At 35.4% G+C, this 14,760-nt stretch overlaps 1 protein-coding gene across 4 annotated transcripts in view; it reads right to left on the reverse strand.

The window, feature by feature from the left end:
- The window catches only part of FAM210A (family with sequence similarity 210 member A), a 46,896-nt gene that overhangs the window by 21,114 nt on the left and 11,022 nt on the right, over nucleotides 1–14,760 (reverse strand). For 3 of the 4 annotated variants that reach the window (XM_081078520.1, XM_081078521.1, XM_081078522.1), the window contains one exon: nucleotides 1,743–2,250. In XM_081078520.1, the coding sequence (XP_080934646.1) occupies nucleotides 1,743–2,218 (476 nt within the window). In that variant the 5' untranslated portion in view covers nucleotides 2,219–2,250. Of the gene's footprint in view, nucleotides 1–1,742; nucleotides 2,251–7,801; nucleotides 7,854–14,760 lie in introns of all 4 variants that reach the window. The other variant, XM_081078523.1, reaches the window with a different exon arrangement.

Below are 14,760 nucleotides of genomic sequence, written 5' to 3' on the forward strand. Positions count from 1 at the left end.
ATTACATATACAAGGACCTTCTGTGAAAAAAGGAAAAATTCTTAAAGAAAATAATGATACATAAAGAAGGATATGGGGGTCAAATATATGGTGATGGAAGGAGAACTGACTCTGGGTGGTGAACACACAATGGGATTTATAGACGATGTGATACAGAATTGTACACCTGAAATCTATGTAAATTTGCTAACAATTGTCACCCCAATAAATACAAAAAAAAAAAAAGAAAAAAAAAGAAGGATATAATTGAATAACAGAAACATAATGGAAAGATGTGGAGAGAAACAGAACAGCATCAATTATGCAAGGTAACAAAAAAACCTTTCAGAACTTTTATAAAGAAACATCTATAATCCCGTTTCTCAGAATAAGTATTAGGTTGATGTAAAAGTAATTGTGGTTTTTACAATTTTTAACCTTTTAACCACAATATCTTTTGCACCAAACTAATACAATCTCCATTCCATCACCTTTTAACTTAGTAGATAATAAGCTTTTTCTAATGAGTGAGCTATATATACAAAACTACCATATTTTATTAATATCTTAATATCAAGCTAGAAAATATAACCAAACACTGAAAATTAATGGACTTTTGGAAAGTATAACATAATTTTAGACCCATCAGGAGAGTTTACTAAAACGTCAAAGTGGTCTACATTGTGCTATCTCATCGCCCTCAGGAAAATGAGGTCACTGGCCTTGGTCATGACCAGACCAGTACAAGAGAAGTCCACACCGTAGGTTCAAAGGAACAGGCACAGGTTGGCACAGAGTTCTACTAGAGGCAGAAATGGACTGGCACTCATTGGGGACGCTGTTTCTATGTGTATTCCTGCTGTTCCTGAAACAGTGTGAATAATATAACTTACCTTAAAAGAAAGGAACAGAATTTAACAAGAAAGGTACATTTAGAAATTCTGTTTTACAATACTGTATCTGGAGGCTAGGCCTACTAAATTAACTTATTTTTTTTTAAAGTTTATTTTATTATGGTAAGAACATCTAACATGAGATCTACCCTCTTCACAAAATTTCAAGTGTACAACAAATTAACTCTGATCAGAATAAAAGATATTATACTTTGACACCAATCAGATACTCACATGAGTAATATAAAAAAATAACATTAAAACATTAAAATAACATTAAAACATAAGTCTGCAGTTTGTTCAATTTTGTGTCTATGACAGACATTAGCCAGGCTTTGGAAAAAATATCTTACTAATTTCCCACTGAAATCATACATATGGAAAAATACTAGATATCATTTTATTTATGAACACTTTAAGAATATGTAAGTACAGAGCTCATGGTGCTACCAAATTTCTGAAATCTGATTTTATTTCTGTGCTACCCTAAATGAAGACAGGAGATGAACAATGATTAAGAGAATGGGCTTTGAAATCAGACTCTGAATTATTTTGGGAAAGGCTAAGTTATTTTGACTTATTTTTGCTTCATCTGTATTCTCATTAATAAAATAAAAATAATTGCACCTGCTTAATATGGTTGTTTTGAGGATTAAACGAGATAACAGTCAAAAAATTTAGCAATGCCTGATGTACACAGTAAGCAAATGTTATTTATTATTAACATGTGAAAAATTTATGAAAAGTAGTCATCCTCTATCAATTAAAGACATCCAAACATTTAAAAAACTATTTAAGGCTTTCATTAGTACAATTAAGATTAACATTATGATAAAACAGGGAAAGGTGCTCAACCAAGCAAAAACTTACTTCATAGCTGCATAATAAAATGTTCCAAACCAAACACCAGAAGTTATTAGATGAACTGGAATCAAAACTTTTCCATATTGTCTAAATGTTTTCTTAAACCGTTGATAAAGATTAATAGATTTGTCTTGTAAAGGATCAGGTTCTTCCTTTTTTTCCGAAGGAGTTCCTGGAGATGTGGTATTGGATGATACAACCCTTCTCAACAAAATATCTTGCTCCCACTGTTTATGGTGAAGGACCCCTGGTTGTGGTGAATGACGATCAAACGGCTTCCGTTCCTTTGCAGTGCATTGGGCAGCAGTTAAGTGGAGCCACTGTGTTTGAGGGCCCTGTACCAAAACTACTCTGGTTTCAGCTTTATAAAAAAGTAATGGTCCCATTATATTTTGACAGTGTCCAAAAAGACCAGCTTTATGTTGTTCCATGCATGTCCTATGTGCCAGTCGGAATACAGTCCTTGGTACATTCCATTGCATTTTTAAGAACGGTGATTGATGGATTTCAGTTTCTACAGAGATTAGATTAAAAAATTAGATTATACAGATTTCCATTTTAAACCAATCCACTTAAAAATAAATCATTAACTATTAGGAAGTAAAAGGACAGACACTGCTACCAAATCCACAAAATTAATGTTAAGATATACAGTTCTAATACAATACAATCTGAAATCTCATTAAAACACATCATTTGAGTATGATAGAGTAAAGAAGTCCAGCAGACATCATGTAGGGTAATGTTTTGAGGCTATTTTATTACTGCAAAAGGATATTTATAGGGTACTCTGTTATTCTACAAAGGGATGTAACAGAAAAGTCATAGAATCTGGAAGCAAAAGACCTGGGCTCAAGTGTTTTGGGAACATAAGTCCACGCAATTCCTGTTAGACACCAAAACCAAGTCAACTAGTAAAACGAGGATTATCTCACAGGATTGTTATAGGAATTATATGAAATTTCTGATTTAAAAGCACTTTTATAAACTAACAAGCATCATATAAGTGTTATTACAAATGTTACAGTCTAATGAAAAGTTGGTATCAGTATCATTCATCCTATAATGCCTTTAGACTAAATTATATAAAACTGTAAATAACATGTTATTGGCTGGTGGGAAGATAGATGGACTTTCCCAGATTTCTGAAACTTTTTGGATAGTTTTATTATAATTTTACAGAACAGTTATAATGTAATTTTAAAAGAACACAGACTTTGGAATGAGATGGACCCAACTGAGGTAAGAGTTGTATGTTTTGAGCAAATTACTTGGCCTCTGTAGACATAGCTTTGCCCACAGGTAAGATAGAATTATAGTACGCGTTACTATGTATCAAATCAGTTCCCTTCTCTCAACATCAGGCAGTGCCACCTGACCCCAATTCCACCCCCATCCCACACCTTACTAATTCTAATATACAGAGAATAGATAATCTTTTTTTTTTTTTTTGTATACTAAGTAAGAGTCAACAAGATTTGGTTAGCACCCCAGTAAGTTAGCACTCCAATTAAACACAGCTACTCCATTTTACATGAGTATTTGTTATCTGGGTACAAAATTGACTGTAATCATATAAAGACATCCACTAATAAACTGTCTCCCTATAAAATTAATTCCCTGATTCATCCCTCCCCTGTTTAATAATTAATACTAGCTCCTCTCAGGCTCTTACAGATAATACAACAACACAATGCAAAAATGAGCTGGGAAATGAAACTGAAACAAATAGGCTCCCATGAAGCCTTTAAAAGTGATGCTGGAAATCTTACCATGGGCAACGATGTGGATGGACCTAGTGAACATTATGTTAAGTGAACTAAGTCAGACAGAGGAAGACAAATACCATATGATCTCACTTATATGTGGAATCGAAAGAATAGAATGAATAAACTAATCGGAAACAGTCTCAGAGACATAGAGGAAAAACAGGGTTGCTAGATGGAAGAGGGAGTGGGGATGAGGGAGAAGGTGACGGGATTAGAAAGCACAACTGGAAACCACAAGATTGCCATGGGGATACGGAAGACAGTATGGGGAACATAATCAATAATGTTGTAAAGATTTTGTAGGGTATCCAATGGACACTTGTCTTATTAGAGAAACCACTTCATGGATGGTGTAGATGCCTGACCACTGCAGTGTACACCTGAAGATGAATAATAATGAATGTCAACTATAATTTAATATATATGTAAATAGTCACAGGAAGTGGAGTACAGCATTAAGAATAGACAGTGGAAATGTAACAGCTGTGTGCGATGTCAGAGGGGTAGTAGATTGGGGGCAGGGGGTTATCACTTTGTGAGGGATATAAATGTCTAACTATACATTGTTTTGTACACTTGAAACTAATAAAAAAAAAGTGATGCTGGAGATTGCTACAATCAAAAGCAAAGTCAATGTCAAGTAACAATCTGAAAAATCAGACCAGTTAACAATCAAAGAGTAAAAGACACAGGGATATAGACAACATGCTTCAAATAAAGAATGATTTAAATATTAGATGACTAAAAAAGACTATAGAGAAAAACGATTAAGCCCTTAATTATTTTTACAAAACGGACTTATTATTTGTTGTGAAAGTCAAACACCGAGTAAAGGATGTATTACTCTTCTACAATCTACATCTTTACTTTTATCTATAAATGTATGCTATGCCTATGCCAAGGGGAAAGTACCAAGTGTTTGTTTATTCTAAGAATTAGCTCAGCTGGAATTATAACCTAAAATTTGTCAACTATAAAGTTTACCTTCATTTTTCACACACACAAAAATTCCTTTCAAGCTTTTTATTATGAATGTTTTGGTCTCTATGTTAGTGGATTTATTCTGAGGCTTTTTTCCAGGACCATTATCTTTGAATGATTCCTATCCATGGCTTTAGTACACGTCTTTGCTGAAATCTAGACTTTCTTTTTTTAAAATCTATTTCCTTTCCAGGGCAGTTTTCCAGTAGTAAAAGCTCCCAGAAGTCTAACTTTCAGATAACTAGATTATTAGGTATTTGTGTGTGTGAATAAAGTGAAAGAAAAAGGATTAAAACAAATAAAACAATATGCCTCTTTCCAAGCTTCCAGTCTGCACCCTTTCTCCTGGTTTTCCCAACTACCTCCCATTTTAAAAAATTATTTTTATCTTCTCTGCTTATTGCCTATTTTTAAAAAAGTCTTTACTGAGAGATATAATCCACATAGTATACAATTCACTAATTTAAAGTGTAGAATTCAATGATTTTTAGTATATTCACAGTTGTGCAACCATCACCATGATCTAGGTTTAGGACATTTTCATCACCCCCCAAAAAAACCACATATCCTTTGCACAAGTTAATTAGCAGTCATTCACCATTCCCTCACCCTCCCACCTCTAGGCAATCACTACTCTACTTTCGGTCTCTATTTGTCTATTCTGTACATTTCACGTAAATGGAATCAGTATGTGACTGGCTTCTTCGCATAATGTCTTCAAGGGTCATCCTTGTATTATCTCTTGGGCTAAGATTCACCTTTGTTCCCCGAGAAACCTCTGGGCTAGTGGCTTCCAAAACGGGCTAGGCATCGGAATCATAGGAGGAGGTTAGGATGTTGCAGGAGTGTGGAAGTAGTGTGAAAATACAGATTACTAGTCTCCATCGAGACCAAATAAATCAGAATCTCCTGTAGCCAGGTCACACCTGACAATATGAATTTGGGAAGTATTTCTATAAGCCCAGCAAATTTATTCAATGCCAGAGTCAGGATGGTGGCAAAGGTATCATCCATCATCACGGAAAGATGTTTCTGAGCCCCCTACCATGCGACGGGTGCTTTGTAAATATTTTATATGTATCAACTCATATTATTTTCATAACAACCCTATGAAGGAGGGACTACTCTCAACATTTCATATTTGAGGACACTGAAGCACAGAATAAATAACTTATCCAATGTCACTCAACTGCTGAGTGGAGGAGCTGGGGTTCAAACCTAGTTTGATCCCAGGCCCATGCTGGGTCACTAAGCTATACATCCACTTCTAGAAAAGACAGTGACAATTTTAAGTAGACCAAGACACATGATAAAAGCTTCCTAATGAAACATGATCCAAGAAATGAGTTAAATTTTAAATTAAAAACTAAATTAAAATTGAGTTATTTAAATTTAAATGGCAACATGTGGGTAATGGCTACCATATTTGGCAATAAGAAAATAAATAACTCTAGATCTAGATCTCCAAAAGTAATTGATCACAATACCAATGACATATACAATAATGCTCATTAGATTTCAAGGAACAAACCTACTTAGGTGAGTGCAAGTAAAAGTAGAGAACAGATACAGACTGAGTAGTATCAAATATTCTGGAATGAATAGGCTTCAGGAATAAGAAAAACCAAGGCACGGTAGGAATTGTCTAACAGCTAGCACCTGTGTATACTGGCCTCAGCTCACTGGCAGCTTTCATTTCTGGATTTCACTAGTCTGCTCATTTTTACAATTAAAAATAAAAGTTTTTGGTTATTGGTCAATATGGAGGTGCCAGTCCTCATAAACCCTACCCAGCTCAAACCAGCTGGATCAAGACAGGTGTACGAGCGGACGTGAAGAAGTTGTGAATTAACAGGACCCTAAAATTTTTCTGATAGAACTGGAGAATCTCAAATGATGAACAACTTAATCTTGAATTTCTTCCAATGAAACAGTAACTTTAGCAATAAATTTTTAAAATCATGTGACTTAGCTTATTTCTTACACAAAAGTTACCTGTTCTTTTCCTGCCCCAACAGCATGAAATTTTCATACCTATAAATGGGGGCAGTGTTCTAAATTGCTTATTGCTTCAGTTACGATGCAATAACTGAAGTAGACGATGAAATACAGCACTAGACAGTGACAAGATTTTATATATATATATATATACAGTGACAAGATTATACTGCTGTTGTGGCTATCCTTTCACAGAATTAAGTCGTTAAAGCCTTTAATACACTGTAAGTGGTTGGAACATGATTAACGATGCCTAATTCTCAATATACAACCCTAGTCTGTGAGGCAGGGACATCGTGAAAATTTCTAAGTAAAGTCTGATTCTGTCATGACTTAATTTTAGTTGGGAGACATTAGAGTTTAACAATTGAGAGCTTGGAATCTGAGAGGTCAGACTGCCTGGGTTCAAATCCTGAAAATACTATAAACTATGTAAGCTTTGCACAGATTAATTAGCCTCCCTGGCCTTGGTTTCCAATTTGTAAAATGGGGTTAATAATAGTACCTACTCCATATGGTTGTTGTGAGGATAAAACAAGTTAGAATCCTTTCATGTAGCAATCCTGAGGCAGAGAGAAGCAGGGTGAAGACACAGTGGTCAACAGTAAAGTAATAAAGAAGCAGCGGGGAGAGAGAGAAAGGCACTGAGTCAAAGGAATGAGGGTAGGGAAGATGGATTCGAATAAATGCCAGTGGGGCACAAATATTAGAGTGCTGTTAAGATTCTAGTGCAGCTATCTGGAAATTCCAGTTCCATTAGGCTAAATGAGTTAGTTTCTGAGATTCCTTTCTTGCATCTATATTCTTACCAAACAGACACTGCTCAAGATTATATGAACATGTTTCTGTTCCTCAAACATTTAAGCAGACCTAGAAATACAACTGAGTGTACAAGGAATTAACTAATTTGTACTTCATTCTTATATAAGAAAAAAAAAAAAGTTGACTAAAAAGATAGAACAACAAATTTCAATAGAAGGAGTTGGTTCTATTAAGTGAATTCAAATTCCTTTTTTGTCAAACAAAATCTTATGTGGAAGTCCAATGAAGCAAATAAATAAAAGCAAAGTTGCTCAATTTAAAGCAGGAGTGAGAAAAATGGAGCTTTCTGGCTTGCCTCCACCTCTTCCAGCTTATGGGGAACAGCCACAGGAAATCTAACTAAGAAAACAAAATCACAAAGCGAATGAATTCTCTATATATTAAAGTTCTACTTCATCTATGTGCCATTTTCCTGCAAGTCACAGCACAGGCACTAATTCCTTCTGAAATCCCTGGATCCCACAAGCTAGAAATAAAACTCCACTAAAAACTTACCAGATATTGGATTTTACTTTTCTCTTTCTTTTTCCTTGTGGACACTATGTTCCTGTAGGGCAAAGAGTTTCTTGTGATTCCTGGTAGTTACAGGGAAAGTGCAAAATTTGACATCTGGTGAATGTTCAATAAAATACAGGTCAGTGAATATCAACAACTTGTCAGTTGTTGGTGTTTTTTTTTTAAAGATTTTACTGGGGAAGGGGAACAGGACTTTATTGGGGAAGTGTGTACTTCCAGCATTTTTCCAAGTCAAGTCGTTGTCCTTTCAATTGTAGTTGTGGAGAGCGCAGTTCAGCTCCAGGTCCAGTTGCCAGTTGTTAGTTGCAGGGAGTGCAGCCCAACATCCCTTGCAGGAGTCGAACCAGCAACCTTGTGGTTGAGAGCCCACTGGCCCATGTGGAAATCGATCGGCAGCCTTTGTTCGGCTTTAGGAGCACGGAGCTCCAACCACCTGAGCCACTGGGCAGGCCCAACTTGTCAGTTTTTCAAAGACTCAACTAATCTCTAATAAATGACTTCTAAAATCAATGTAGCATCTTCAGCTTGGGAAGTTCTGGGTACCAAATATACAAATTAACAATGTCTTCTTAGGGAATTTAAAATAACTACGGTTAATATGTTACGAATCAAATGGAAAAAGTAAGAAAAACAAAATAACAAGCACTACAGGACAATTTCAAAATGTGTGACATACACGTAATAGGAATGGCAGGAGGAGAAGCAGAGAAAGCAGAAGAAATATCTGAATGAAATTTGAGACTTGTCCAAAATTACTAACAAACACTAAACCACAGGTCCTGGAAGCTCAGAGAACAACAAGCAGAATAAATATCTAAAATCCATATCTAGACCTATCATATTTAAGCTGGGGGTGGGGAAAAAAAGAATGACTAAGAAAACTTTGAAAGAAGCTGGAGGGGAAAAACAAAACACCTTACCTATAGGGGAGCAAAGATAAAAATTAAAACTGACTTCTCCTCAGAAACCAGGGAAAGTTTAAAGAAAAACCAACAAACTAGAATTCTATATCCTGCAAAGTTATCCACCAAAAGTAAAAGAAAAATAAATCCTTTATCAGAGAGACAAAAATTTGAGGGAATTCATAACCAACGTACTCGCCCTTCAAGAAGGAAATAATATAGACACTTAGATATACATAAAGGAATAAGGAACCAATAAAGGCAAAATAAAAATCTTTTTTTATTCTTAATTGATCAAATGATAATTGTTTCAAGTAATAATAGTAACAATCAATTAGGGCATTAATAGCACATGGACAAGTAAAATGAAAGCTAGTGTTGTCACAAGGAACAGGAGAGAGGAATTGAAAAAACTCTGTAAGATACTTGCAACTACATATGAAGGATAGTATTAATTTGAAGGTGGACTTTAAATGCATATTGTGAACTATAGGGAACCCACTGAAATATTTTTTTATTTTTAAAATTTATTTTTTTAAATTAAAGTTTATTGGGGTAACTATTGTTAGCAAAGTTACATAGATTTCAGGTGTACAATTCTTTTAAAAGCACAATTGATAAACTGAAAGAGGACATAAAATAGAATCATATAAATTTCTCAACTAAAACCAGAAGAAGGCTGGGAGTTCTAGTCAAGATGGTGGAGTAGGTAAATGCTGTGTTTACATGCACTCATGACCACACCAAAATTACCACTAAACGACAGAACAACCAATACTGTAAATTGCCTGAAGTCTACCTGAACAGTAATCCTATTACTAAGGACATACAGGAAAGACCACATGGAGACTGGTAGGAGGGGCAGATGTAGAATGGGATGGTCCCACACCCACATGTGGCATTTAAAAATTAAGAGGGATATTTTGGCTGCAGCGGTCCCCCCCTGAGGAGCGAGGGGGTCCCAGCCCCACACCAGGCTCCCCAGCCCAGGGTTCCAGTGCCAGGAGAAGAAAGTCTCACAACTTCTGGCTGTGAAAACCAACAGAGATTGTGAATGAGTGAGATGAAGGGCAGCTTGAGTCCCAAGCATTCCTCTTAAAGGGCCTGCACGTGGACTTGCTGACAGACTCACTCACTTTGATCTCCAGTTCTGGAGCAGCAAAAATGAAAACACGATGACCCAAAATCTATGGGATGCAGCAAAAGTAGTCCTAAGAGGGAAATTCATAGCATTGCAGGCCTACCTAAAGAAACAAGAAAGAACACTAATCTACAGTTTATCTTCACACTTACAGCATCTCGAAAAAGAACAGCAAAATAAGCCCAAAGGGAGCACAAGGAAGGAGATAATAAACATCAGAGTGGAAATAAATGAAATAGAAACCAGGAAAACAATACAAAAGATCAATGAATCCAACAGTTGGTTCTTAGAGAAGATAAACAAAATGGACAAACCTTTAGCCAGACTCATTAAAAAAAAGAGAGGACCCAAATTAATAAAATCAGAAATGAAAGAGAAGTGACAAGAGACACCGAAGAAATACAAAAAAATTAAACAAATTAATAAGAGCAACTGTATGCCAACAAATTTGACAATCTGGAAGAAATGGACAATTTTCTAGACGCGTAAAACCTTCCAAGGCTAACTCAAGAAGAAATAAGAAACCTGAATAGACTGATTACCACCAGGGAAATTGAATCAGTGATCAACAATCTCCCAACAAACAAAAGCCCTGGACCAGATGGCTTTACAAATAAATTTTACAAAACGTTCAAAAAAGAATTATCACCTATTCTACACAAGCTCATCCGAAAAATCCAGAAGGATGGGTGACTCCCAAACACTTTTTATGAAGCCACTATCACCCTGATCCCAAAATCAAACAAAGACACCACAAAAAAAGAAAATTACAGGCTGATATCTCTAATGAATATAGATGCAAAAATCCTCAACAAAATATTAGCAAACAGAATTCAGCAATACATTAAAAAGATCCTACACCATGATCAAGTGGGATTCATCCCTGGTATGCAGGGGTGATTCAACATCCGCAAATCAATTAATGTGACACACCACATTAACAAAATGAAAAATAAAAATCACATGATCATATCAATAGATGCAGAAAAAGCATTTGATAAAATCCAGCAACCATTTACGATAAAAACCCTTAAGAAAGTGGGAATAACGGAATCATATCTCAATATAATAAAGGCCATATATGATAAACCCACAGCTAACATCAATGGGGAAAAGCTAAAACCATTCCCCTTAATATCAGGAACAAGGCAAGGTTGTCCACTTTCTCCACTTCTATTCAACATAGTGCTGGAAGTTCTAGCCACAGCAATCAGACAAGAATAAGAAACAAAAGGCATCCAAATTGGTAAGGAGCCAGTAAAATTGTCATTATATGCAGATGACATTATACTATATAGAGAGAACCCTAAAGACTCCACCAAGAAACTATTAGTGCTGATAGATGAATTTAGTAAAGTAGCAGGATACAAAATTAATATTCAGAAATCAGTTGCATTTGTATATACCAATAATAAAACATCAGAAGGAGAAATTTTTTAAAAATCCCATTTACAATTGCTCCAAAGACTATAAAATACCTGGGGATAAATTTAACCAAAGAAGTAAAAGATCTATACTCAGAAAATTATAAGACACTGAAAAAAGAAATGAAAGAAGATACAAATAGATGGAAACACATACCATGTTCATGGATAGGAAGAATTAATACAGTTAAAATGTCCATACTGCCTAAGGCAATATACATATTCAATGTAATTCCTATCAAAGTGCCAACAACGTTTTTCACAGAAATAGAACATATAATCCCAAAATTTATATGGGATGATAAAAGACCCCGGATAGCCTTAGCAATCTTGAGAAATAAGAACAAAGTGGGAGGGATAACAAAACCTGATATCAAATTATACTACAAGGCTAGAGTAATCAAAACAGCATGCCAGTGGCATAAAAACAGACATATAGATCAATGAAAAAGAACAGAGAGTCCAGAAATAAGTCCATGTCTATTTGGCCATTTAATCTATGACAATGGAAGCAAGAATTTACAGTGGGGTAAAGACAGTCTATTCAATAAATGGTGCTGGGAAACCTGGACAGACACATGGAAAAAAAAAATGAAGCTGGACCACCTCCTTACACCATATACAAAAATAAATTCAAAATGGCTTAAAGACTTGAATGTAAGATCTGAAACCATAAAATTCGTAGAAGAAAATATGGGAAGAAACTCTCGCGCGAGAGAAGAGAAAAAATAAACATGTGGGATTACATCAAACTAAAAAGCTTTTTCACAGCAAAGGAAACCATCAATAAAACAAAAAGGGATCCTACTGAATGGGAAAAGATATTTGCCAATGATATATCTGATAAGGGATTAATATGACAAATTTATAAAAAACTCACTCAACTCAACTCCAAAAAAACAAACAACCCAATTGAAAAATGGGCAGAGGACATGAAGAGACATTTTTCGGAAAAGGACATATAGATGGCAGACATATGAAGAAATGCTCAACCTCACTAACCATCAGAGAAATGCAAATAAAAATCACAATGACTCGTTACCTCAGTCCTACATTTTCATCCTTTCGAGAATTATAGCTTGTCTTGAAAAACCAAACGTGGAGTCATCAAATCTGATGAACCCTAATGGGGCATCTGTTTGAACAGCTTTCCTGAACCCGGAGGTTCATTTGAAAGGCCCTTTTTTGATAGCTTCAAACCAGGAGATGGCCTTCAAATGGCTTATTCTCAGTGAAATTTCATGTGAACTGTGATATTGGATATGTGTGACTCATACAACTTTGATGTGTTTCCAATTTAGGTTAATCGTATTTGTTACTAAATAGCTTCTTTGTGCAAATGCAATTTTTATACTAAAAATACTGCTTATTTATATTGCAATACATTATAAATTTATTATTTAAAAAAAAAAAAAATCACAATGAGATACCACCTCACCCCAGTCAAAATGGCTATCATAAATAAATCAACAAACAACAAGTGCTGGCGGGGATGTGGAGAAAAGTGAACACTTGTGCATTGTTGGTGGGATTGCAGATTGGTGCAGCCACTATGGAAAACAGTATGGAGGTATCTCAGAAATCTGAAAATGGAACTACTTTATGGTAGTGTATCCAGCAATTCCACTCCTAGGTATCTATCCCGTGAAATCCAAACCTCTAATTCAAAAATCTTTATGCACTCCAATGTTTACTGCAGCACTATACACAATAGCCAAGACATGGAAACAACCGAAATGCCCATTGGTAGATGACTGGATTAAGAAACTGTGGTACATTTATACAATGGAGTATTACACAGCCATAAAGAAAGAAATCTTACCATTTGCAACAACATGGATGGACCTAGAGAACATTATGTTAAGTGAAATAAGTCAGACAGAGAAAGACAAATACCATGTGATCTCACTTACATGTGGAATCTAAAGAAAATAATAAGTGAATGAACTAATCAGAAACGGTTTTGGAGACATAGAGGAAAAACTAAGGGTTGCTAGATGGGCATGGTGGTGAGGATAAAGGGGAAGATGAGGGGATTAGAAAACAGTCGGTAACCACAAGATGGCCACGGGGTTTTGAAAATTAATTTGGGGAACGTAATCAATAATGTTGTAAAGATTTTGTAGGGTATCCGATGGACACTTGTCCGATTTGGGAGACCACCTGAGGGAAGATGTAGATGCCTGATTAATGTACTGTACACCTGAAGCTGAACAATAATGAATGCCAACTATAATTTTATATATATATATATACACACACACACACACACACATACATGTACGTGTATATATATGTATATACTTATAAGAAGTGGAGTACAGCATTAGAAATAGAGACAGTGGAAATGTAATGGCTCTGTGCGATGTCAGAGGGGTAGTGAATGGGGGGAGGGGGATTCACACAGTGTGAGGGATATAAATGATAAACGTCTAAGTATTACTTTGTCCTGTGTACCTAAAACTAATTTTAAAAAAAGGAAAATAGAAAGTGAGAAACATCAAAAATAAAATAAAATAAACCTAGACACAGATCTTATATTTTTCACAAAACTACTCAAAATGGACCACAGACCTAAACATAAAATGCAAAACTGTAAATTTCTAAACGAAAACATGGAAGAAATTCTAAGCGACCTTAGGTTTGGCAATGATTTTTCACATAGATCATCCAAATAACCATACATAAAAGAAAAAAAATGGTAAGTTGGACTTCATTAAAGTTAAAAACTTCTCCTCAATGAAAGACAATGTTAAGAATGAAATGATAAGGGACACACTGGGAGAAAATATTTGCAAAACACATATTAGATTTTAAGAACTTGTATCTAAAATATACAGAGAACTCTTAAACTCAATTAAGAAAGCAACCCCACTGCAAAATAGCCTAAAGAACTGAACTGAGTGTAAAAAAGATATATGGGTGGCAAATAAGCATCTGAAAAAAATGCTCAAATCACCTCACACCTGTTAGAATGGGTATTATCAAAAACAAGAAATAACAAGTGTTGGTGAGGATGTGGAGAAAAGGCAACCCTTGGTGCACTGTGGTGGGAATGTAAATTGGTGCAGCTGCTATGGAAAATAGTTGTAGTGGTTCCTCAAAAAATTAAATATATATGATGTGTGTGTGTGTGTGTGTGTGTGTGTGTGTGTGTGTGTGTGTGTATTATTCACATTATTCAGCCATAAAAAGAAAATCTTCCCATCTGCAACAACATGGATGAACCGTGAAGGCATTATGCTAAGTAAAATAAATCAGAAAAAGACAAACACTGTATGATTTGACTTATGTGGTATCTTAAAACAAAAACAAAAACACCTCATACTCATAGGTACAGAGACCAGACTGGTGGTTGCCAGAGGAGGGTTGGGGGATGAAATGGGTGTGAACGGCACAAACTTCCAGTTATTACATAAAATAAGTAAGTCATGGGGGGGTGTAAGGTATACCATGGTGATTATAATTAAT

The sequence above is a fragment of the Rhinolophus hipposideros genome (assembly GCF_964194185.1).
Source record: "Rhinolophus hipposideros genome assembly, chromosome: 17".
Classification (NCBI taxonomy): Eukaryota; Metazoa; Chordata; class Mammalia; order Chiroptera; family Rhinolophidae; genus Rhinolophus; species Rhinolophus hipposideros.